Raw genomic sequence first — 26,499 nt, forward strand, 5'->3', positions numbered from 1 at the left:
TCCCCAAAAAATCTGCAACTTTCACAACAAGCCTCACTGTCTACTTCCACTGCCCAAATCCTGCACCACCCTTGCAGCCATCAGGCAAACAGAAGATCAGAGGCATGACAAGCATCTGTCAGGGGAAGCCTGCAGGAGTCTGCAGGAGTGGGCTGACTGACAGCCCTCCCTGTCCTCACTTCTTTGATCTGCCTGGAAATGCCAGTCAGTTTACCGGGACTGCAGATGGGCCAGGTGTGGCCATGCAAGCCAGACATCTGTCTGCAGCTCCAGATTCTAATGGCGCTTTGCAGAATTCATGGAAGAGCTGCTCGTTATGATAGAGTCGGGTGATTAAAAACTTCAAATCACTTTTGCGTGATTGATTGAGCCCGCCTGGTGTAATGTCATCAAGTGAATTACTCCCAAAAGTGAGCTACCCATCCATCTGGTGCACCAGGCAGACAAGAGCAAATATTTTGAATAATTAGGAAATGAACCCAATTAGGGACCACTTTGTCTCTGATGATTGGTACTGAAAAATGGCTGTAGAGTCTTATGACTGAAAGATGCACAGCTTTGTTTCCAAATCACTAAAAGCCTCCTCTACACTGCATAGAACAGCCCAACATGACTGCCATGGCAGTAATATTAGACAAAAAAAACTCCTCTGTGTGTGTGTGTGCTGTTAAATGGCGCTGCTGTGTGTAGAATTCCAACACTGCTGCAGAAGTGTTTCTGGCAGGTCTACATGTGAAGATCCTGGGCAGCCAGAGGACTGCAGTGTTTTTACTTTAGTTTTTAGCATCATCTCAGCATCTTTGGATCTCAGCTATAATGGCAATAAAAAAAAAAGGGACCATTTACCAAAAAAGCTAGTAAAGCCTGGTCACAGTGAACTGTACACTGCAGTGGTTTAATAATCAAAGATGATGGTGACAAAAGAGACCACAGAACTGCGGAGCACTTTAACAGTGGTTGCATTGCATTGCACAATGCAACACATTTAGTGAGACGGCACTTTGACTTTAATGGTGCAAGAGTGTTTGATTAAGTAAGTTCCAGTAGGGTATGTGTCTGGATAAGATTTTGATAAAAAAAACAACATCTTGTAAGCAAATATGATTAAGCTTGTGTCTGTGTGTGTTGACATGACTTACCCTGCACTCAAACAACAGGCACCTGCCAGAGGAGTCGCGTACAGCCTTCTGATCTCCCTCCACCAACTCTCTTCCACCGAACAAACAGACAGCTGGTAGTAGAATACAGGACACACACATGCACAGTCACGTGAATAACGGCACTAAAGTGCACTCTACACAAGCAAGCACACGCTTAAAATCACATCACTTGTTTGAAATACACATTTATCCAACGTCCAGATGTTAGCAAAATGAAAAATGAAGAAGTGAAAAAAAAATAAAAAACTTGTAATATACTGTATCTATCATTGATTTTAAACAAATATTCCAACGTTAGCTCATAATGGTTGTATATAACAAAGTCACAGCGAAGGGTGAGGGTTTAATTGCATCATAGTAAAAGCATAGTTGTTATAGACTAAGAAAAACGTACATTTTTCCTTCACCTCAGGGCAACAAACCACCACCATCACAGCTGTTTGTCAGATGAAAAGCAGCACTATGACACAAATCTCTGTAATCCCACAAAGAATTACAATTTTCTCATAACAGCATATCATATGGACAGAAAAATCTATTTCAAGGCAACGTGCGTTCTGCATTCTGTCAAAGAAAATGGTGATGGATGGAAGCAGATGAAAATGTTGACATATATTCAGAGCTTCAGCTGCAGCTCAAATGCTTTTTAATGGTTTTCTATTTTGGCTTAAACGTGAAATAAGGGCGACGGATAATTATCGTAGCTGAAACCGTGGTGGTGGTGGGGGTTTGATCAGCTCTGTTATTTATCTAGTGAGGTGATCTGTTGCATCCCTCTGAGCAGTTGAGTGGAAGCCAAATTAAAAACCCCACTCCTGTGTGTGTGTGCTTGTCTGTTAATGTGACTGCAGAAGCTCAGACTTGTGCCATGTTGAAAGTGATACAAACATGTTACTGGGTCCACCCTTGTAAAAGGTCAGGGAAAAGCACAAGGGGGGTAATTAACACATGACACCTACACTTCCAGTTGCCAACAGATTAAGGGAAAGCACCACATGTCTAAAAGTTGTTTCACTCAGTAAACTGAGAGCAAATATCTAAGCAGGAAAAGACAGTTTTCGTAATTCAGCTGACTTTAGCTGCATTAGATGTGCACACATATATTGTGGTAAGAAAGACAAAGCTCCCTTTTTCTATGTGAAATGCTCAGGTTTGAGGTTCAATAACATTGAGAACATTGTATTTGTTCAGAGATAAACTTAGTCCTGAGGATAACAGTGAATTAATGAATATATTGTTCATTTTGGCAAAATATTTCATGTAATAATACCTTGTAAGACGTCCTCAGCTACAAATAATCAAAAGTAAACATCGCGCTTGATCTGTAATAAAGTACTATTGAGAAAATGTCCGAATTTTCTCTATTTCTTAATAAACAGATCATTTTTATTTTGGTCAGACTGGCCCTTTCATAGCTATCTTTACATGGAACTCAAGAATGTTTTCAACAGTGCTTTTTACATGCACAGCACATTCAGTCCTTATTATCTGTGGCTTTTTAAAGCTTTTTTAAGGCCTCAGGTAAATGAGAGTCAAACCAAATCAAGCATGTCAAACCCAATTAAAGAGTGCGCCAGAGAGAGTGATGACATAATTATTATGAACAGAGAGAAAGCACTCCTCAACGCTGCGCTACCAAAAAGCTGTTTCATGTAATTGGAAGGGTGGGGGAGGAGTGTTCAAAAATAATCACATGGGCAGGAAGAGTGCGTTTGATGAGCGGTTGGGGTCAGACAGAGACAGACTGATACCAGGGGCAGGAATGATTGACACAGCAGGTCAGGCGCTATCACAAAGCTGTGTAGCATGAAAGCGGAAGACTTCTGAAACATCCATTTGACGCACTACTTGACAGACAATAAGAAAAAAAGAAAGAAGAAACAGAGGAGGGAGACAGAGCTCCTCCTTGCACAACATTGTGCTGTGAGATAAGGCTTTAATTGGGAGAGTGAATCGTGTATTTGCGGTGGAGAAACTTGTGGCACTCTTCTCTCCTAAGCATGCGTAATTAGCTGTGTGTTTGTCTGCCTCGTTGAGATAAATGGGTGCAGGTGTATCGAGTTTAAGGGTATTACCCGCTATGTGTTTATATTTGTGCAACACAGCAGCAGAGGGAGTCATGCTTAAAACCCCTGTTGGTGCATCCCTGACCCCTGGGTCAGCGGAAATGATGCTGACACAAGATGATTAGAATCTAGAAGACTAATGGTTTCTTCCTGATAGAGAGTTCAATCGCGTCTCTGTTTTGCTTGCAAGCGAAGAGGGAGCTCAACAGCAGAAGTGTGTGGGAGTTTGTGATGAGTGGGTTCTCAAATGAAGTCATCTTGCACAAGATGTGTGGAGTCAAATCTGCAAAGAAATACTACGCAAACATAAAGTGTGCTGCATTATTTTATCATTGATATGGTGTGTAACCTTATACATTATATGTCAAAAGGTGAAAAGTTTCTCAAAGTAATTAATATGCTGGAGTTTGATCTACACACTAACAGTCTCCTCTCTGCCTCTCAAAAGCTTATATATCTTGTATTATTTTTTTTCATCATGGTTACCACTGAAACAATACTGGGGTGAGAAAGGACAATATAGACTGAAGTCTATTTTTATTGAGAGGGGAATTGAGAAATATGAGATGCAGAGCGCTGCTGTGAGAGGGCTAATAAGAGTTCATTGCTTAGCTCAAAGTCTTTTGGAAAAAAAAAAATCCAGACCCTCTATGCAGCAAATATGATGAAACAGAATTATTTATCCCTCCAGCCAGAACACATCAGTGCTAAAAGTTAAAAATGGACATTTACAAAGACGGTGCAAGCCTGTGAATCATTTCAGGCCTTTAACATTTCTTTCCTCTTCACTTTCCTCTCAGCTGCAACATGTCACACCATAAATAGGAACTACTTTACATTACATGCAGCGATCCCAGATTTACTGGCTCAGGCCTGTGTGACTGGTGGCCATCTGTGTTTTGAAGCCAGCGAGTGAATAATTGATTGGACCATGTATATGCAAAAGGATGAACTCATCTCCAGGGACATGTTAGGAGGTAGCTTAGCAACACAGCAGAGCCCCGGTCAATTGTCAGGCAGCCCTTGTGGAGGCGTTCTGTGCACTCTAGATCTGCTGGTAAAGGCTGCTGTGCTGCATTGTATGTGTATGTATGTTTGTGTGCAATTGTGTACATCATTTCAGAAGTGTAGGATGGTGCTGAGGTTAAGAGTACTCCACTCACGCTGGCACTCCTTGCAGCAGGCACCCTTCATGTAGGCAGGCACTGTGCCTGCAGGGCACTGAGGAGGAGGGCAGGAGATGGCCTCACATTGTATTGTGCCATTCTGGTGGGGGCAGAGAACACAGTGTTTAAATAATTATTATAAAAACTTTATATGGAATGCTTGATTCCTGTGTTGATAGACATTACCCCAATGTAAAAATCTGCAAATTATTAATTTCCTATTGCTTGAATTGTTAGTTAATTGCATAACTGTGACCAAAATTAAGACATTTTAAAATGAATAACTTTGATAACAATAATGAAACATGCTCGTCATTGAACTTCAACTAGCAACATTCAGCCTTTTTCTTATAACAATCTTATCTTATTTATCTGGAAAAAAAAGGAATCGGCACTCCTCGAGGGTGTTCAAAAAAATATAAAAATCTCAGATATGACACAACACTATTGCATTCAACAGCTGAACATTCTTCATCAGTCAGATTCCACCTTTCTCAGACAGTAGTTGATAGATCAGCGTTGCAGGGTGGTATTTTTTCATGAACCGTTTTTCTTTTTTTCAATTTTCACCTTAAATTTACAATCATAGTGATCCAGCATTATCAGCCTTTCTAAAGGCAGATTCATCACTGAGCGTCACTTTCATCCAATCATCAACAGCCCGTGACTCTGCCTCTTTTTGGCTCACTGTAACCTTTTTTTCCTGCTGTTTAAGTATTTATGTTGGGCTTTTCTGTATGTGAATCCCATTTCCTTCAGACAATTTATTTTCAAAAACATTTCATTCTTTTTCTCCACATTTGTTTTAAATTTCTTTTGCTGTGCATTTTTGTTTCCTTTTCAGGCATATTGCTTTGTTTTGTTTTTTTATGTTTCCGGTGGTGGACCTGCAGCACCATTTTACAAACTCCCCATTTCGTTTGTACTTTCTCCAAATTTTACACACAGCTGACTGGGAGCAACTGACACCTTTTGCCCAACTCCGAGGTTCAATTGTCTTCTTGAAGGATTTCATAGTTCTTTCGATTGTTTCTATTGCCATGTTTCCTGCAGATCAGCTATGTGTAACAATTTACTAAGATCCGCCAGCACTCTGTCTTACCTGCAGGCTAATTTTTCTTATATTAATAATGTGTAGGTATTTTTCTTTTTAATGTGAGTTGTAAAGTGATTTCATAATTTCTTCTTCTATCTGGAAAAAATGGCAACAAAGAAAGAATGCTGCTGGCTTACTGAAACAGATCAGCTGTTGAATACATTTTTTTGTGTCCAATCTAAGATTTTTTTTCTTCTAAATACAACACCTGAATGAACTTGCACAAATACAGGTGATTCCATCATTTTTGCCAGGCATTATATTTTCTGGCCAACATATTAGGCTGTACAGTAATTTCCTTTTATCTAACACAGCGGTCCTCTGTATTTTCCTTTATGAAGTTTACAGTGTTCAGCTTTGTTTAACCTAAGCTGGATTTGTATGTTGCAGTTCGTTGTAGGGTTTCTATTTTGTCCATCCCACTTATATCAGCAATCAGAGAAATACAACTCCGTGTGAGAAGATTCCATTGAAATGTTTTTTTTTTGTTTTGTCTTTGTCATTTTTGTCTGAAATACACCATTATAAAGTGACCAGGCCCCAGCACGGATGCTTGTGTTGCACTCATCAACTCTACCTATGTTTCTTTTTGAAAGATAGATGAATAAATTCAATTATGCAAAAGCATGCAAATTTTTACAACTCTTTAAATACAAGAAACAAGGTTGTTCGTGTACACATAAACTGTAGTGGGATTTTCTTGTAAAATCGGTCCTCTTTCTTCATACGATGCCTGTGATTAACATCATTTCCACGGATGAAAACTCTGTGACAGCAACATCTATGAGCCTGATCCACATAATTGATGACATCTTAATGCTTCACCTTTGAATATTAAAGGTCACAGCTAATTGCCACACATAAGGTAAGGAACATATTTGATCTAATTCCTTAATTGCAACCCGGGAATGGCAAAATATCCTTTCTGGCGAATGAAGCCATCTCATTGGATGAGTGGGTTGAACAAATCCCTGATGATAATTATCATCTGTCAGGAGCAATTACGTGCAGCGCACAGAGAGATATGCGATTTCCTTTTTTTTTTTTTTTTTCATATTGACTACTGGTGCGTAGAGGCATCTCATTGGCTGGTTGGAGCAGTTCAGCAGCACTGAATGAGTTTTATGTTGCAAAGCTGAGTAGACTGACAAAGAGTGAAATCTGTTTTCTGATGTGGTACAAGCCTTTCTAAACCCTTGAGAGACAGAAGCATCGCCGAGCACTGTTGTTTGTGTGTCTAATCCTGAGCACACTAAAGGTTTTTTGATACTGTATCTTTTCATGGGTAACTGGGGCAACCCTCCTCTAATATAAAAACATAATGACAATAAAAGCTGCCAACAAAGGAGACCCTGCACTCTGCACCTCTGCCACATCCAAACGCACACACACACACACCCGTCCTCACACACTTGAGCAACAGTGGAGCTAAACAAAGGCCAACTCTAACAATTACAGCAATGAAGATGCGCGCTTCCCATGCAGACACGCAGATTGAGCTGTGCACACAAACAAGAGCGGTTAAAAATGCACGTTCTCAGGAACAAATACATATTAACACAAACTTCAAACACACACATCTGCTGTGTTTATTCAATCATGACACTATCAGGTCCCAGGAAACACACAATCACATTTCGTGACGAAAACCACACAAATTTGGACTCACAATTACGCACACACTCTTCATCAAATTTAGATGCCCTTTATTAGTCTAACATGTGCGTGCACACACACACATAATGGAGCAGCACCCGTGTGTGTGAGGACCCACCGTGCATGTGCAGTTCCTGCAGCCATCTGTCCAGCCCTCATCCTCCCTGTAGATGACCCCCTTGACGCTGCAGGTTCGCTCACAATAGCAACCATCCAGCCCATTCATCTTCTCCTCTGCCTTGGACAGCTGCTCAAGCGACCACCACCCCCCACCAAAAAAAAAAAAAAAAGGAAAAAGAGAAAAGAGGGACAAAAAAGAGAAAAGAAGACAAGGGATAACAATTTAAGTCTAATTCTGTCTTAAGGTTGACATGTAGAAAGTAAACCAGTGCTTCACAAATGTCAGTGGTTAGAAACTATTTCAACACCTTTCAGACTCACAGTCTCTGCACCATAAGATGAAATACTTTGACAGTCTAATAATCTAACAGTGATTTGTCTCCTATAGCCTGTTGCGATGACAAAAGCATGCTGATAAGTGGATAATGTATGCCTTTTGTGTAAATCACTCGTTTAATTCACAGCTGTAATTAATCTAATCTTTTTTAAGGATTATGCTTCAGTTGTGTGTAACAGGAGATGTCTCATCATTTAGCATTACATTACCTTGCTTGATGTTTTTGCAAGAATATCCTGCAGCTCCATGATTTTCTGCACAAGTCCATGGAAATCATTGCAAGTTGGACACGCTGAGACACAAGGGACAATTCACATAATTTTATCGCACATGGTACATAAACTATGGGATGTTTTCCCAATCGATTAAAAAATCGGAGTTTGTTTGCAGAAAACAACTAAATTAGCTCTCGCAGCCTCCTGCTATGGAAATCAAGGACATATCGTATTGTCACGACTCAAACCAAGAATACCTCTTGTACGGGTCTCCTGAAAACAGTCATCACCAAAGTCATGGCAAAAAAAAAAGATATTCCACACTTATACTGGAAAGATTGTAAGTTCCATAATATTATGACATGTTTGACTTTTTTCTACATGTTTAAATATAAGTTTTATTTAGGAAAGGACTGTGAAAATGTTTTTGTGTTCATTTTAAAATAAGAAAATGAAAACAGTGTAATCAGGCGCTTTCAAAATAAGTATTCCAGTGAATCTAAGGTTAATCTAAACTAAATTAAACACTCAACAAATCCTTTTTTAAATGTGTTGAGGAAGAGTCTGCACTCACTTCTGTTCAGATCTGGACACTGTGAGATGTAACCCTGTGGCATCACCAGGATCTCCACGTCCTGCATCACGCCCTAAACACACAGACACACAACAAATGTTTCGATCGAGGAGAACAAAACCCCAAAAGAAACAGACGGGCAGAACTATTATGGTGAAGGAGGTTAATGTGTAATAAGTAGATGAAGACCCAGAGGGATAAAGGTGTTTAGGTATGCTCATTTGATTCCAACCTGAGATAATGAGAGCCCAAACAAACACAGTACATCCAAAGATAAAAACACACTGCTTAGCAAGACATGGCAATTACCAAGAGCGAGGGGAAATATATGTTTTGATTAGAAGAGAGGTTGTCTAGTAGACTGTTGCTGCAATGAATCAACAAATATCAAGACACCAGCAGGAAGTTGAGTGAGCCAAGGATGTGGGAGTTTGATTTTATGGATGGAATTTTCAGTTTATTCCTCCAATCTCTTCTGATAAGCATTAACCAAAAGATACAGATTCAATTTGATACTTAAGTCCAAACTAATAGCCTTCTGTCCTGTGTCCGGAACCCCAAACACTGACAGACAAACACACATACATGTAGATACTTTGTTGCCATGGTAACCTGTCCCGTTTCACTCCTTGAAAGCATTTATTACCCTTACAGAAGTGGAGCAGTGCAACTTAGGAGAAATTGTTTTCTAAATTGTCTTGCCACTTCAATTTACCGACCATAGATTTAAATCCTGCGGAAATGACTCGCTGATTTTTCTCGGCAAAGCGCCGAAATGGAGGCAGACACGAGTCCTGTCTCTCAAACTTGTAATGAAACCATAAAACTAACGTTTATTTGCAGCCACTGTGCAAATTTCACACCACACGACTGCAGCTAACTTAATTTGAACAGTGGTTAATGCTGTATTGTATGATTCTATGTAGCTGAAGTCACAGGGAAGTAAGAGTTGAAGGATTTACGCCACTAATGTGGCAAATTTGCAAGCGAAACTGAACGTGGGAGCGAGGTTGGATAACAAGATGGATTTATATGAAATCCGTCAGGATGTATTGAATAATTTGGAAATAGATGAGAGAATCTGTGATACAGATTGGAATAGAACTGTCACGTATTTAACTGGTACATTAGTTGATGTATGAAAATCATCCTAACAGGAAACAGGAAAGTGGGGACTTATATAAAGGACCAAGAGGAAAAAGAAAAAAAAATTGTGGGGATGTTTTGGGTTGTTATTACATAAACCGTAAAGAAATTCAAAATGAACCTTGGAGGAAATTGTTATATTTCTATATTTCTTTTTGTCTCTAACCAGGCTCTGTACTGTCATGTAACACACAAAATAAGTTGAAAAAATTTAGATGTATCCTGCCAGAACTAGAAAAAAAGAAGAAGAATGAAATCCAAATGTGAAGTAAAGTTTGGATGCATAGCATGGATGGCTTTATCTTCTATGTTAAAGCTATGTCAATTGCAAAACGTTGAAAGGACATCATTCACTTTTCCGATTACAGTGCAAAGCGTGCCGTGGTTGTGTAAAAGTCAACAATCAAAACGCTGTAAATCCTTCTAGATTTAAAGTTTTCCCGCAACAATGGTGCTTGCCATAAAAGATTCATATGAAACTGAAAATCACTCAGCAGCTGATACTGAAATTCAATTGTACGGAGAGTAGAATCTGCAGCTTCAGCTCATGTGACTGCAGCAGTTCAGACTTACTGTATGCCGTGTTGTAAGTGATATGAAAATGTTAGAGGGTTTAACCTAATGAGACTGACACATCTAAATGTTACAGAAAAGAACCAAGGGGTGATTCACACATGAAGCAGACAGGTGCAGTTGCCAACGGATTTATGAAAAGCAATGCATATCTCAAAAGGGCTTTAGATTGTCTATCATTTCAATCATTTTATTGGGGAATTATTTGAATTATTAAGAAATAGTTCCATCCAAGTAAGAAAAAAGAACACTTTGCTTGGTTTATGTGAAATGAGGCATCACTGATGGAGTTAAAAATGCTTTAAAAAGTCACTCGATAAGCAGGATAGAGCCGAGTTGGTTAACTTAGAATGTCTGTATGTACAGTAGGTAAGTAGGTAAAATATATGAGGTGCCAATATGCTGTCACTGAAGTCATCACTAACACAGGGTTATGATCTTCTGCTTGTCAGTTACACCCAAAAGTGTGTGCGCTAATGAAGCTGTGTGTTTTAAAAAGGAGACATGCCTTCCCAGCAACGAATCACAGCTGCAGAGAGCGACAAGGAGAAATGCTGCTACGTGACAAGACCAGCGGCTGACCTCCAAGGCTTCTTTCATCACCCAATTAACACAAATGAATTGCAAAGGCCAGCTCACACTATGCAAAGCAATAACAGGTACATGCTTTCACAAACATCACCTCACCATCAAACAAACTAGTCACCGGCTGCCTGATTAAAATAGTAGCAGCTGCAGGTAAGCTGACATTTTTGGCCTCAACATGTCTCCCCAGGTGAGAAATCCTGAAGTGCGCTCAAGTCTGAAACTGGTGATAAACTGTATATCTCTCTGCCTGATAAGCAATACTGTAGACTAAGCTTAATGAGCACAGTTCACAGGCTGTTTAATGATTTCTCCCAAATCAGTGTTCTGGGGTTGCTGAGATAATTGCACTGAGCTTAGTTACAGACTTAGGGAAAGGAAACAAACAATGACATAAAAAAAAAAAAAAGAAGTGAAATCCTGCGGTGAGCAGAGCAGCCATCAAATTAAAATGGTAAGCCTTGAGAAATGCGGGCAATTAAACCCAACAGCTATAATAAATAAAACTAAACAAGACAAACATAGACTGAGAAGACATGGCATAAACCAAGTGCATAATGGGTGAAAAGATAGAGCTCTTGCTGTTCTGAATCATTTATTGCTCATTAATATGACAGATCAGGACAGGCATCAGCATTAATTTATTCTGAGAAAGTGGTTTGCAGTGAAGCATTAACCTTGAAGAAGCCGTGAGCTGCATTTCTCTGTCCGAGCCAGAAGGAAGTGTCCTCTGGAATGTCCATATAGGGGGCTTCCACTACCCGCTCATAGATCCTGAAAGAAAACACACATGGCAGCTTAAAATCATAAATGCACAGTTCAAACAACCTGAATATTATTCGCTCTGGTCATGCCATCGGTGGCAGTTTCCTGCCACACTGCAGGTCCTGCCCTTATAAATCCACCTGTTGACTTATTCCCAAAGGTAAGTATAGACTGCACATGGTGATGCCGTCTGCTTCTTTTATTGTGCCAAGGAGCATCATTATCACGCACCGTCTACCAAAGTGAAACCATACAGCAGGTGCAGGTAAAATGTAGGTTTATTCAAGGTGTGCTTAACCTTCACTGGCCCCGTGGTCAAAATGTGGACGTCCAAGTGGGAAAGTACTGTGAGCATAGAATGACACAGAATAACACCCAAGTAAATATGAATGTCTTCTTATTTAGGGGAGTTGTTTAAATGACATGCAGTTATTTTTCTATGTCAAATAGAGAGGTAAGTTCATCAATCCCAGGCAGCGTCCTGCACACATAAAAACCTGATCTAGAGGACAGTCAAAGAGGGTTACTGTGACTCGAGCTAACGCATAATAATGCCCTGCTGACGCAGGTTTGACATGCTGTACTGCGTCAGTCTGGCTGGGATTCAGAATATTTGGATGTGATCCGTTGAAATGGGGCAAACACAAAAGTCCTGCTCATACATACTGAACCATAATCCATGTGCTGCATACAGCAGTTATCAATCTTTTTCTTACTGGCTTTAGATCGTTTTTTTCATTCTTTGTGGGTTCAATATTGAGTCAGACTAATAAATGTGATAAATAATAAATCATCTTTTAAAAGATCTTTGATGTTGCTCCTGGAGTCTTTTGGAGTCACTCTTCCATTGTGGAGGTCACTGCCCTGCTGCCACCCCTGTTGCACTCACTTTTTACATAGCTTCTATTTCCTTGTTCAGCCCTTAGTATTTCTTAAGCCTCTCATGTTCCGTCTTCTTGAAGTTGCTGACACTTGCGATTTCTACATCTATCACTAGTGCCTTTTTTTTATAGTTTGTTGCCCACCACAATGTCTGATTGGTTAGTCACCACCAAGATATGGATCTGGAAGACCCAGAGGGGATGACTCTGTCATTCTCCACCTTTTTTTCTGTTGAGGGGATTTTCAGTTACTGTGGTCCTGCTCTTTGGATAAACTGCCTCCTCACCTGAGGTCTTTAACAACTGCATCTGTATCTAAAACCAAACTGTTCACATAGGCGTTTAAATGAAATAGACTCAACGTATATCTACACATACATGAATTAATTTTAGGGGTTGTACTGCAAAGGGTATGTTTGATACATTTGATGTGTGCAAGATCTATGTTTTTACAGAATGAGATTATATACTCTTATCTATTCCCATATTGACTGTGAATATGTTTGTTTTTCTCTTGTCTTTATGTTTATGAGCTGTGTCTTTCAATCTAAAGTGCATTTTGTTTTAATTTGATGAAATGAGCTAAACAAATCAAACTGGCATTGCCGTTGTACTTAACCTAATACTATACATGCATTCTCAGCATCTTACCTATTGCAGTCCACGTGTAATATGACATGAGAAGCGCTAACAGCCACAGAGACCTTGTGCCACTGGTTGTCAGCCAGGCTGTAAGGGAAGACCTCGGTGTGGTCTTGTTGGCTTTTGGTGCGATAATGAAGACGCACCTCACTGCGCTGTCCGCTGCTCTCAAGCTCGAGAAATCTGAGGGATAAAAGAAGCAGCAACCTGCTTTAGTAACAACCACACAGAGACTGGTCCTCTGGTAACTGGCTTGCCTTACATTCCTTATACCGAGTCACATTACCGAAACAAAATCTTTATTTGTCTTCTCTGCAAAAACAAACTGCTTGTATCATGTGTCTAAACCTAAGGCTCTTGTCAGCACAGTGCTGAGAGATAAACACCTCAATCCTTTTCAAGCAGTGCACTGACATTCCTTAGATATGCAACAGTATTTAGGATTTAATCACGTCAGTAGTCAAGGATAATGGTACTATATGGCTGGTAAGTGCAGCATTACAATGGCCCATATGTAGTGGTTCAACTTTTTAAACTGAAGTATTAGTATTCCAGAAGAATCCTTTCCTCCACACCACAGAGGTTCACCGAGCACAGGGACACTAATGGAAAGAGCTACCAGTACACACTCATCAGCTCTGCTTTTAAAGGCAGACTTATTCAAAGCAAAGTTATTTGCTGGAAACATTATTCAAAAGAAAAATAGACTCATGCAAGTGTAGCAATGGAATTGATTTATCTGCAAACCACATCTAATAGATTTACTCTCCCCTAGCCATGCATGCACATTAATCCTGGCTCCATAAATGCAGTCGCTTACACCTCTGATGTTAAATTAGTCCTTGTCACGTTTCCAAATGAAATCATGCAGCGGTGCTTTGTAGCATATGAATGACTGGGAAAGCTAATCAGCAGTGGGGAAAGTCATTAACATCCCTCTGAGATCTCTTCTCAGGACTGACTTTAATGTACAAACTGTTCAATCAGTGCATTATGTGAAACTCAGATTGCTGTTCTGATCATCCAACGGCTCAGCTACCACAAACTAATGAAAACATTAGCATACCAACTGCAGATAGTGTCTCATCAATTTTCAACTTACAATTACAGACTCTGTGCTTGCATCATTGATGGACTATGAACAATACACTGGCATTTGGGGTGATTTGCATTGTTTATTCAGCTAGCATGTAAAACATCTGAATGCTTATCAAATACAAATATCAATGTTGCTGATACGAAAAAACAAAGATGTTCGGAATTTTTAAAAACAACTGTGATAGTAGACTATCAGATGGATTTATTAAAGATTTACTGTACTCCGTGAGATATTTTGTGCTGTTGCTCTGTCTCAGAATGACCTTTTCCTTAAGATGCCTTCTTACATAATGTCAAAAAACACTGGTTTGATTATTTTGTCTTTGAGCGTATATCTGCAGCTATTATGCAAATTAGATTTTTTGGGCCATTTTTCAAATATATGACATAGGCTAATACTGTTTGCCTGTGTATATAAGAAAAAAAATATTCTAAAGATGCAGTACAATGATTACAAGTGCATTTATCATACCTGTGTTCAGAATGATGGATGGAGAGGATGACTCCAGAGTTGAGATGATCCTGTTTGAGGGTCGCCAGCACAGTAAACTCATTCTTGCCTTTAAGCTTCTGGACCATTTGCTCCGAGACTTCAGCAGGAGCTTTCACCTCCCTTGAGGATCCTGGAATGAGGAAAAGAACACCAGACATTATTGACAGCGTTAAAAGCAACATACTCTCTTGGAAAGATTGCATCTATAATAGAACTCACAATGTACTTTTGATACCTCTGACTGTTCAGTCTGAAGACAAAATTGACACAGCATCGAAACAACATTGATAAGCTGATGGCCTCTCAGTTAATCAATAACAGAGTTGCCAATAGAGTCGTTAATACTGTACACATTATGATTAATATATAGTATTAACAATTTGCTAATAATGAACTCATGAAGATTTTTATAGGAGCTCATTGGTCTTATGCCGTAAATATTTGATGTAGTTACGAAATAAATACTTTGATTTTTAATCTTACTGGTAGAAAAATCATAATTAAAACATTTCAGAAAGGTTCACATATCCTTATCCCCATGGTACTGGAACTTTATTTGCCATAATGCTTTAATCCCTCTCGAGTTGCTCAGGCCTTTTCACAAACTCATTCCTCCAGCATCCAGCTCGCTGACAACCAACTGTTCTTTTGACATCAAAGATATTCCTGTTTTCAGATGATAATCATTTATCTTACAAGACACCCGTTGAGCAGACGCTACATCTTCAGGAGGCATAGATCATTCAAAGTTTAAGCAAAAATATATGCATCTTCTTTGCAGCCATCTGTTGGGGCAACAGCATCAGAGCCAGTGACTCGAACACACAGAGTAAACTGATAAATAAGACTGGCTTTTTGCTGGGTATTGTTTTGGAGAACAGACACACAACACAAAAGACGCTCCACATAACATAATGATTAAACAATTAAGTGTTTCAGATAGAGGTTTCTTCTCTTTTGCTGACACAAGGACCACTACAAGCGGTAATTCTTGCTCACAGCAGTAGCCTTACACGACTCCATTAATCCATCCAGCCACCCATTTTCTATACCTGCTTAATCCAACTGTCGGGTCGCGGGGGGGCTGGAGCCTATCCCAGCAGTCACTAGGCGAGAGGCGGGGTATACTCTGGACAGGTCGCCAGTCACAACTCATCATTCGCTTATTCCATTTTAATAAATTTCTATTTTCCTGTTTGCCATTACTGGATTTCTTCCCATATAACTTAATTTATACTCTTCAGTGATAAATACCCTTTTGGATATTCAAAGTATTTTTCACTTAAATTCAAATTGATTCAGTTTAATACATTAGTGATTGATATGTGGTCATTATGTTTTGGATCACTGGTGTATGTTAGCTTATTATGAGCTGTCCCTAAAATCCCATCACACCATCAAACGCATTCTCCTTAGTTTGACTGTGAAGCTGAGGACTTTGGGAGAAGTGAAAGGATAGTGACATTGGTGTGGATGGGAGAGAAATTTCTGTGGATTTTGTGTTGTTAGTTAGTAAGCCCCTGTTCCACCAGTGTGCCCCCTCTCTGCTCTCCAACAGATGTCTATGCTACTTTAATAGAAGCATCAATAAATGATGACGTTTCTCAGAAGCAATCACATCAAAGAGCTCACTTCCAGCGATGGGTATGCATGCAAGATGCCCTGGCACACTTAAGCGCTCTTGGAGGCTAGCATGGCGGTTTTTCCTCTGTGTATCCACATTACTTCCAGCTGGGGGGAGTAGCCAATTAAACCATTGCAATGTAAAACAGGAACCATCATGTATAAAGACAGAATATTTATAATAATGAACACTTATACAGGAAACAAAACAGCATGCTGAAATGAAGAGCATTTCACACTAAGTGCACACTAATTGTGCTAGCATTAGCTTTTTTGTAATGAGGGCTTTTTTTCCCATCAGAGACCTGTGTTTCAGTGATTTCTCTATAAAAAAAACATCTTCTCTAAATTTGTACCTCACCAGAGGAGACACGCAGACAAGAATTTCATACATTTTGCATCACCAGTTGGGTATTATCCCTGTGTCATTGGCTGAGGTGGGACAGATGGTCCAATGACTGCAACACGACTTCTGCCTAGCAATAATCTGCTGCAGCCAGCAAAATCTCCTTAGTAACCAAATAGAAAAGGCACTGTTTGAAAATAATGTCAGAAATTGATTGAAATTATTTCTCTTTTGATGCCAGTTAAGGCCAGAGATAGGTTTGCTATTTTTGTAGTATATTTTTTATATGTTTTACTCTTACAGTCATATTGCGAGTTTGAGGAAAAATCAACCTATTAAGGATTTGCAATGTCTTTTAAAAGATGCACTGGTCAGTATATTACCATACGATGGGCCATATGATGGGTTTAAGAAAAGAGTATCATGACATCTCAATCATGAGCTAAATAAGCTCAGTGGGAGCAGGTGTCAGGGCGGTGCCCGTACTGGGAGAGGACCGATGAGACAGGGGGATGGTTGAGGACCTAGGAAACTGCATCACTGGCCTGCTTCACAATTTAGCAGCCATAAGCCTTTGACCTATAAGTGGATGACTTTCATCACCATTCTTTACACTTTAAGGGCAAGGGGTTGCTTCAAATGGTGCTTTGGGGAGGGCTGGGGCCTCTCCTCATTTAGTTTGTGTACTAAGAATTGTATATATAATAGTGATTTCAACACTCAACATTCAGACAACTAAAGCTTTGAAATCTCTGCATTCCTAATTACGAAACAGCAGAGAATATGCTTGTGGTGTGATGGGACTGCCTTCCCTTGTGCCAAATCAATGTGGCCCTGCTGAGGGGTCCTTTGGTCGAATATTTACTGGCAGGCTCTTGGTTAGGGCAGCCACCTGCCTCTAACAATCACTCTGATCTGAGATACTGACAGAAAATAGCTGGAAAATGATTATCTAGCGCCTAAAACTCTAATCAGCACATTTTCAGTGCAATAACATAGCTCTTGTCATCTATTTTAGTTGTTTGGAAGCAGTGAGGACCGGCTGATTGTGAGTTTTTGTGACATGCCGAGTTGTAGCAGCTGACAAGAGATTGTTGAAAGCCTCAGGCTCAATAGCATCCCTTGGTAACACAGCTTTGGGCTACAGAATAATCTTATCTCCTGGGTATATTGTGCTTTAATAGTTATACTCAGGTCACCATCTCCATCCCTCAGCTTCACCTTTAATCTTAAATTGTCTGATGGTCTTATTTTGTCTGACCACGAGTACATTCGCAGCTGTAACCTCCCCACCCCCCCCCCCATAATCCCATCACTGAATTGGCATAGACATGTGTTGCGAGTGTTGCAATCACAAACCCACACATCCAGCAAGTAGAACTGCAGCAGAGCTTGAAAATCCAGAATCATATAGCTTTATCATAGGCCTTTTGACACATATTTCTTTTACGTCTAAGTGTAATTACAGACTTTTAACAGAATGAAAACTCATATGCTCTCAACCTCCATGCTCTGAAGGACAGGTAGAAGTATTGTGATGCTCATTATATCCCTGGCTTCTAAATTCATTATTTCCCAGAGTAAACCATGCCTACAAGCAGTGTTACTGATATTGAATAAGATTATAGACACTTTTGTATGCGAATAATGAGGACTTTCCTTCTCTGGCCTCTAGTGAATTCCAAGAACAAAATAACACCATCTCTGCAACATTTTGCTAATAAGTCATTTTCCTACCAGTTAAGAGTGAGTGAGAAATGAGATGTGTGAAAAACACAGAGCCAAGAATGGTCCGAATAAACATGCTGATGAAATCAGCAGTGGAAGGAAGTCAACACTTGCTCTACACTATGTAAAGCTGCATGATGTTTCTCACAATGCATGTTTTGTGTTTGAAAAATAACTGAGCACAATCTTAACAAGATATTTTATCTGCTTGACTTAGCACAGAGGGCCATGGGTTGGCCAAGAGAAAATCTCTTCAGCGGGATTAGAGTGATGACGAACTCTCTACTGGCAGCAAACTGCAAATCCTTCATTAGTGTCAACACTCACACTTGCAGCTGTGAAACAGGTGTAGACTACAGCGTATAAAAGGGGACATTTTGACTTGCCCACAACTCCAAACACTGAGTCAACAAGAAAAGAGAAATGCAGAGAAATAGCGAGAGATGGAGCAAGGCGGGTTACAGCAGGGATTATATACACCCACACACACTTTCAAAGTGTTATCGGGATTGTTAAATAACATTGTGAAAATCTGATATTGTGAAAGTTCTATTCAGGTGTTATCCTACAACAATGAAAAAAGACGATCACGATCACAAAACTGCCCAACTGCTAGGATGTAGGATCAAGTAAGAGAAAAAAAATCTGTGAGGGTTGGACAGTAGAAAAAGCACCAACGAAGACAAGCTTCAGGCTGTCCTGGAAGATGTAAGCAGATAAGCCACAGTCTTTACTAAAGAAACAGAGCGTTATTCTGTAAAACGTGGTGGAAGTTTTATCATGTCATGTCATTTTCTGCCTCTAGTTTAAGATGTATTACATGTATCAAAGAAGTGGCAAACTCAGAGAACTACAGAGAAAATGTGTCATTCAGTGTCAAAAACCAAGTTTAAGAAGGTCAATGGACAATAAGCCGAACAACAACCCACGGCACAAGTCCAACAGCACAAATGAATGATGGAAAAGGGAAAAATGGACCTGAACTACCAGCAGACAGGTCCAAGAAACCTTTAGATGGCCACAAGAGAGGCTTAATGATTTAATTTCTGCCAAAAGTTCTGCATTCTAACATTAGTGAACATTTTGTGTCCATTTTTTTTGTTTGTTTTGAATTTTTCATTCATTGCATAAAATCTTTTGTTGTTGTTGTCATTACCTTTAGAAGCGTTATCAAAATGTACAAATGACACATAGTTGGTTTATCAGCATTTAGTTTTTCAGTATTACCTTTTTTTTAAAATTGTTTACTTAAAAATCAGGGTTACCAACAGTTCAGGCCACAACTGTATCCCATCGTACACAGACAATCTGCATTCAGCGAATCATCCCCCCCCCCCCGCTGAGTCTCCACTCTTCTGGAACAAATACTAAACTGAGACAAGGGCACCTCCAGGAGTGCTTTGGCCAGCAATTTCTCCCCAATTCTCAGATCGCCTCCTCAGTGACCGCCTGTCTGACATTCACACATACACAGAGCTAATGACAGCCTTCCAGCCACCCAACTGTATAACTGCCTCGAGGGGATAGAAGCCTCTTTCTCACCACGGTCACTTGGGCTCCTGTGTGGACCAGAGGATCAGGTTTGCCTCAGAAAGCAGCAAGCAAAAATGACTTTGACCACAGGGAGTCGGAGATAATGTCAGTCATAACGTTGGAAAGATGGCAAACACAAAAGTACCTGTATTTCAAAAAGCAGGTACACTAAGTTAAGAATTGTCATCTGACTTTATGTAAATGTCATGATAAAAAGATGAGGGCTTTTAAAGATTTACCACAACATACTGAAAACCTTCTGCACTGGTGATGTTTTTCATGTTTTGGATGAAGGCAAATCATTTATCTTACTCTTTTATAGGCAGTTTTTAGGCATTTCTTGAAAAAAATGAGCCTCTGCACTCACTACAGACATTTGATTGTGTTCTTGCGTGCCTTCATGTATTTAAAAAGAAAATCACTTTAAATTTTTTTCAGTTCATAGTCACAAAGAAATCCCTTCTTAAAGCAATAAGTGAAGGGAAAGAACAAGTCCAAAGTAGACAGTGTTTGTTTCATGCAAACATTCTACACTTTAGGTGATGCTCTTGACTGATGGAAGGCTTCTGCGATCTTTGTCAGCCATCTTATTTTCTAGACTTACAGCTCCTTTAGGGACTAAATTCCCCCTTTGTGTTCTACCCTGTACTGTGGCACAGCGAGAGAACATTCTCTGTGGAAGTACAAAGAAGGAATTTTAGACTGAGAAGTCTTTAACTTTGGAAAAGCCCAACTGATCTGTGTGGCTCAGGCTTTAAAAGCTTTGTGTAAGCTTAAGCTAAAGTTTGGAGTGCAATGTTTCCCATCACTTCAAGAATGACTCTCTTTGCAGCGAGTACTGAAATCTAAGGATGACTAAAGGCTGAGGACCTTCTTGATTCAAAGTTTTGGGGTTTTGGTTTATATTTAGTAAAATCTCTTGAGAGTAAGTCAAACTAAGATGTACTGAAGGTACAATGATTTTGACCAGCTGTAACTGAACTTGAAGTATTTTCATTGTACAATTCAAATGTTAACACTTTTACACGCATGCATTTGGCCACTATACTTTACAATGTTAAAGCAAAGGCATGTTTTTTGGGAACTTTAGTGAATCTGCTAAAATACAAATATGACTTTCGCTGAGGTTTCCCTTAACCTTATTGGCAATATGCTAAGAACCTTGTTAAAATGTTATTTTTCATGTCAGCCCTTAGACCTTGAGCGTTTAAAAGAAGGTTTCAACTAAAGATTGCTTTGCGTTTTTTATACATCCATCCATCCTGTTGAAGACTCTCCCAATCACCGTCACATAAAGAAAACATCCCAAAAGCATGTTGCTGCCATTACTGTTTTTGGCTATAAGGCCAGTATTCATAAGGCGATTCCCAGTTCCAACTGAACTTCACACAGATCACTTAGATAAACAGCTCTTGTTTCATCAGATCAAAGAATTTTGTTTCTCACGGTCTCAGTTTCATTGATGTGTCTTTTGCAAAGTCATGTGGCTTTTGATAAGAAATGGCTTCTGTCTGGTCTAGCCACTATTAAAGACCTGATTGGTGGAGTGTTACACATATATATGTCCTCCTGAGAGGTTCTTCCATTTCCACAAAGAAACTCTGGATCTCATTTATATCAACCATCGGCTTGTTGGTTAGCTGTCTGTGCAAAGTAATTCATCGCTGATTGTATAGTTTGTCTGGGCAGCCAGATCTTGGAGGTCTGTTGCTGTTTCCAGACTTCTTTCATTTTAGAATGAAAGATGCTGTTATCCTTTTTTGGGAGCTTTAAAAGCTGTAATTTTTCTTTTTCTGTGTGTATCCTTTCCCAGATCTTTGATGCAGTCCTGTGTCACAGACCAAAGGGCAATTCTCTCCACCTTATGGTTTCCACTTCACTTACACCATCAACAGTGAAATCCTATGAAGACAGCTGCGTGCCTGCTTCATTATGTCCAATGAAACTAATTAGGCATAGCGTGACGAGAGTCAAGTTGCAGAAGCATCCCGAGGATGACTGGCAGGAGAGATCAGTGTCATAAAAAAAGTCATCATGAAAAACTGTGAGGAGACTGATGAGAAAGAAATAATTGAAATGTATTAAAAATAAATCTGAGACATGACAAAATGTGAAAAAAAAAACAGAAGGGACCAGAAAACTTCCACCAGCACAATAGTCATCATGAAAAAGGACATGTTTGACACTCCATTGTATCAACTGTTCTTTCAGCAACACTGTAGGCGTCACTGAATCCTCTAGAATTCATCCCTTTGAACCATATTACTCACCGGATGACAATTATCCTACTTTGTCCAAGCAGAGTCTGAGCTATTTAAAACAGGTTGCTGTCAACAAATTCAAAAGAAGCAAACATTTCCAAAAAGCAATCGCAATTCTCAATTCCATCCATTAAAATGCTGTCTTTGCACTTGAGTCAAAAATTGTGTGTAGATTTAAACACGTTTTTTCCCCCGAATTCTTTGTCTTCTAAAGTTTTCACAGTGTCCAAACCTTTGGTTGTAATGGTTGTAAGACAAATAGTACAGTAAATGTAGTTGATTTACATTTAATGCAAACTGTACATTAGAATGAGTGTTACGCTAACCTCTTGTCAATTATATGTGAGGTCTGACATATCACATCATCTTCCAAACCTGTTCAGCAGAATTAAGCGGAATACAAAAGCTGCAGTCCTAAGTACAAGCTTGAACATGGGCTTGACAGCTGAAGGACTGAGAAACCCTCAAGAAATTTACATCCATTCAGACTATTAGTTTCTAGCAGCGGGTAAGTCACAGGTGTGGCAAACACACTTATCCAGGACAACAAAGTGACATTCATGCATCGTGTGTCTGTCACAGTTTGTTTTCTCCTCATCATGCAGATGCATGACTAAACACACACACAATATTGGCCGTATTAGAAAATAGTCTCTTCCGTCTCGTTGCACTTAACTGTCGCTCTATTCTGCAACATTTTCACCATAACAAACAGAGAACCATCTCACTGGCAATGTTCAAAGAGCAGACAGAGCAAAAACATGCCTCAGAAACAGACAGCATTCACATTCAAACACACAGATACATTTACGAGGGAGTCCTTTGCTGCAGCTGAGAGGATGCTTCTAAACTGTGCTGCTTGGACTTTCAGCGAGTTTGATTCATACGCTTGTAGCCAGAGGTTGGGTGTTAGCGTGTTGGGGGAAGGGAGTGCTTCTGGGTGTGGCCCCTCTTTTTGTTTATACAGAGAGATATCTGGTTGTCTAGATATTGAAAACTGTGGGGGAAGTGCCAATGATGTGATAATTTTGTGGCGAGGCTGTGTATCACCTGGCATCGGGACATTAGAGGAGCACAGCCTCAGGGCTTTTCTCCCTCTCCATCATGCCCGTCCCTGAGGTCCACCTCTCCTAATGCCATGCAATGTAGCACTGACAGCTACCTTCAAAAGCATCAGCAGGGGTGCGCTAAACAGCAAACCCCCCACTGCTTTCCTCTTTTTTGCTCAAGTACACACAAATAAAGGCAGTTTTGGTAGATGGAAATGCAAAGATATTGCAAATAGCAAGGCCCACACAGTTATTACATTTCACATTTCAATACAGTGAATCACTCTCTTCCCCAGCTACTTCTCTTTCAGCAACAACACCCCTTGTCTTGCCTCCATCCAGCACCCAGAGATAACAGCCTACCCTTTGGGCAGACAGACAGTGTATGGGACAGCCATGGATATGTTTTGCCTGCTATCTAATGAGCGTCAGAATGTCACCGTGGGCATGTCTGCTGGTCCCAGTCAGCCAAGTATCCATACGTGAGGTATCAACACAGTTTATCAAACAGCTGGCAGACAGCTCTCTGCTTTCACCCTCATCTCAGCTTCCTCATCTCTGGCTCCCTTACTCATTTCTGCATCTCCTCCAAATGTGCCTCTCCCTATCTGTTTGTGATAACAAACAAGCAGACGCCCAGGTCTGCTCTGCCGGCACGGCTTTGCCTGCCTCCCCCTCACCCAACAGCACTGACTTAACACAGACATCCCAAATGAGGGATGGAGGCGAGCTCTGCCATAAATAACACACCGCCTTCTCCGCCTGGGTGACTGAATGTATTTAGCAAAGGTAATGCAGAAAAAATAAGAGAGCGTGATGATGGAGAGGTGCCGGTCACAGTACAGTGGGGTTTTTCATTTCAAGACAAAAACACTGAAACCTTCTTTTCATAACTCTCTTTGTTTATCTTCATCTATATCTTCCTCTAACTCTTTTTTTTTCTGTGGCCTCTCTCCTTTCCTCCACAGCCTGCCCGAGTGGTGTATCTTTGAGTGTTGTCTACACAGAGGACATCAAATGGTCTGTCTTCACAAAGATGCTGGAGTTGCAGCACCATTGAGGAGTGCTGCTGTCTCAGCGGCTGTGCAGAGAGATTAGAAGATATCAGCAAAGAGAACGGGAAGGCGAGAAATGTCGGCAAACAGTTGCTGTGTTTCTCTCACCCAAAAACAACTATTGGACACTTTGGAACATTTAGTGATCCTTGAGAAGATTTTCATGTCAGCTCATCTTTTGTTTTGCCACTGATCTCAAACCCCGAAGCAATTTCCTCTGTTGCTACTTTTGGCTGAGTTATGATAGGCATCTCCATCCCTGTGAAGGGGCTGATAACGGAATCATTTGGATTGTAATGAGTGTCTGGCATCAGTTCTGGAGATGTAATACTGGCTAAAGTGAAATTAATTTAAAAAGAAATTCATACAAGTAAAGCTGAAATGCAGCCTTGATGTCTTCATTTTGAACATTTCCATTTCCTAAATACCATAGATAACACATTTAGCCCACACACTGCCTTACAACTGAAAATGTGTACATATGACTCACTCTGCGCATTCATTTTTGGGGAGAGAAAACTGTCCAAACTGCTGACACCCTCCAGACGATCAACAATGGGTAAATGTGACCATTTGGCTTCCCCATTCTCCAGACTCACATAATATGTCTTCATTAACACCCGATAGTGTCACCACCTAATTTGATGACGTTCACATATGCAACAATTCTTTGCCCATTCCTACCATCTCTGCCCCTCTGCTCGACTTGCTCACCCCACATATTCATGATCTAATATTGCCTATTGTTCTGCCAGGTGGGCTCCCTGTTACAGAAGAAAGCTGAAAATAACTCCAGGATCTTGCTCCTGAGAGTATCTAAAGGCATTTCGACTACCAGTGTCAGAAGAATCGCTACATCAGTTATCAGTAGAGCATCTTACAAAAAACAAATCCCTGGGCTGCGCCATGTAAGTCTTGCAAGTTGTAGAAACAATACAGAAGGAGGATAAATGTTTGTGACAGCTCTCATAAAAGGATTCGGCCAGTCTTGCTTCAGGAGTGTGTGGTCACATTTTAAATTCAGACAAAAATAAAAACAGTGAATGCGTGTTTCAGTACCTTGGAAGTGGAAAGCTCTAGACTCGCTGTGGAAGCCCTGGACCTGAGTAACTCCATCAAAGCCTTCTTCAAGCGTTAGTTCATCGAACACGCTGATGCGCAGGGCAGGGTCAACCCCAAAACCTACAACTTATTTTCAAGCACAAACATAAACATTATTGTCATGGGCAGGAGAGAACGCTTTATTAAAAAAATGTCCTCCATGTGTCCCTGTCTGATCAGTTAAAGCTGATTATTTCTGCAAGCCTTCAACAAAAGAAATATACAAAAACATTTTGTATATATCTCATCCTAAAGGCTACGTGATTCTGTAAAATCAGAGACAGGCTTGTGTCCTACCTGAGGAGGTGCAAAACATGCAGAGAACCAGAAATAGCTGTAATAATCCCATGGTGGCTGTCTTGAATTTCTTTTTTCTTTTTTTTTTAAATTAGTCCATGATTTATCCAGTTCCCAGAGACAGTGCTGTTCAATCACTGGCGAATGACGTTCCACCCTCGCGCATGAGGCTATCACAAATCCCAAATGCTGAGCGGAGGCATCATCTCAACTTTAGATGCCTAATGATGCAAGCAAAAACAAAAAAGAAAGAAGGAGAAGGCCAATCCAGGGGACAAAAAAAAAGACCCGTAATGATGCAGAAATTACTCCATCTACAGCGAGGTCGGCTCCATCAGCATCATCCGCGGCACAGGTGGATGAAAGAGGACGCGGATCGGGAGCTGCTCTGCCTCACCAGCTCAACAGACGCTCCTACAGCAGCGCGCGAGAGAGCTGCGACCACTGAAGGAGGAGTGAAAACAAGAGGATGGAAAACCTGTCAACGGGAGAGAGGGCAGGAGAAAGAGAGACAATAAAGCCCCCTAGTGGCGAGATATAAGAACACACTTTGGCCCTTGTGACAAATTGCAAACGGGTCTGCTTCTAATAGATGGCATAGAAAAGTTGTCTTTTTTTTTCTTTACAATAAACTCGATTTAAAGACATTAAAGAATGAAAAAAAAGTCTACACATTTCATAGGGAAATACTACGAAAGACTCTTATTGGTCATATGGGTATTACCAGAGATAATATACTGTATGTACATAGGTCTTTGTGGATTATCTCAAGTATGATTATGCGTGTTTATCAGTAAATCATTTTCTTTATTAATCTATAAGTGGAAATACACTATGATTCTGTGTGAATTCTGAATATCTAACTGGACCAACTGAGAAAACTAAAGTTAGCTTAATAAAACGGTATCTGCAAGTGGAAGAAAAAAAAAGGAC

General features: G+C 40.2%; 1 protein-coding gene across 1 annotated transcript in view; it reads right to left on the bottom strand.

Annotated features, from left to right (window-relative positions):
- Nucleotides 1-26,016, bottom strand: part of nell2a (neural EGFL like 2a) — an 80,192-nt gene extending 54,176 nt beyond the window's left edge. The window contains exons 1-10 of the mRNA XM_072386208.1: nucleotides 25,567-26,016; nucleotides 25,228-25,356; nucleotides 14,553-14,703; nucleotides 12,992-13,165; nucleotides 11,372-11,468; nucleotides 8,391-8,463; nucleotides 7,811-7,893; nucleotides 7,263-7,391; nucleotides 4,390-4,492; nucleotides 1,140-1,231 (exon numbers count right to left, since the gene is read on the bottom strand). Coding sequence (XP_072242309.1) covers nucleotides 1,140-1,231; nucleotides 4,390-4,492; nucleotides 7,263-7,391; nucleotides 7,811-7,893; nucleotides 8,391-8,463; nucleotides 11,372-11,468; nucleotides 12,992-13,165; nucleotides 14,553-14,703; nucleotides 25,228-25,356; nucleotides 25,567-25,618 — 1,083 coding nt within the window. The 5' untranslated portion in view covers nucleotides 25,619-26,016. The remainder of the gene's footprint in view (nucleotides 1-1,139; nucleotides 1,232-4,389; nucleotides 4,493-7,262; nucleotides 7,392-7,810; nucleotides 7,894-8,390; nucleotides 8,464-11,371; nucleotides 11,469-12,991; nucleotides 13,166-14,552; nucleotides 14,704-25,227; nucleotides 25,357-25,566) is intronic.
- Nucleotides 26,017-26,499: the final 483 nt, after the last annotated feature.

The sequence above is a fragment of the Leuresthes tenuis genome, unplaced genomic scaffold (assembly GCF_036924035.1).
Source record: "Leuresthes tenuis unplaced genomic scaffold, fLeuTen1.0.hap1 SCAF_5, whole genome shotgun sequence".
NCBI classification, from domain to species: domain Eukaryota; kingdom Metazoa; phylum Chordata; class Actinopteri; order Atheriniformes; family Atherinopsidae; genus Leuresthes; species Leuresthes tenuis.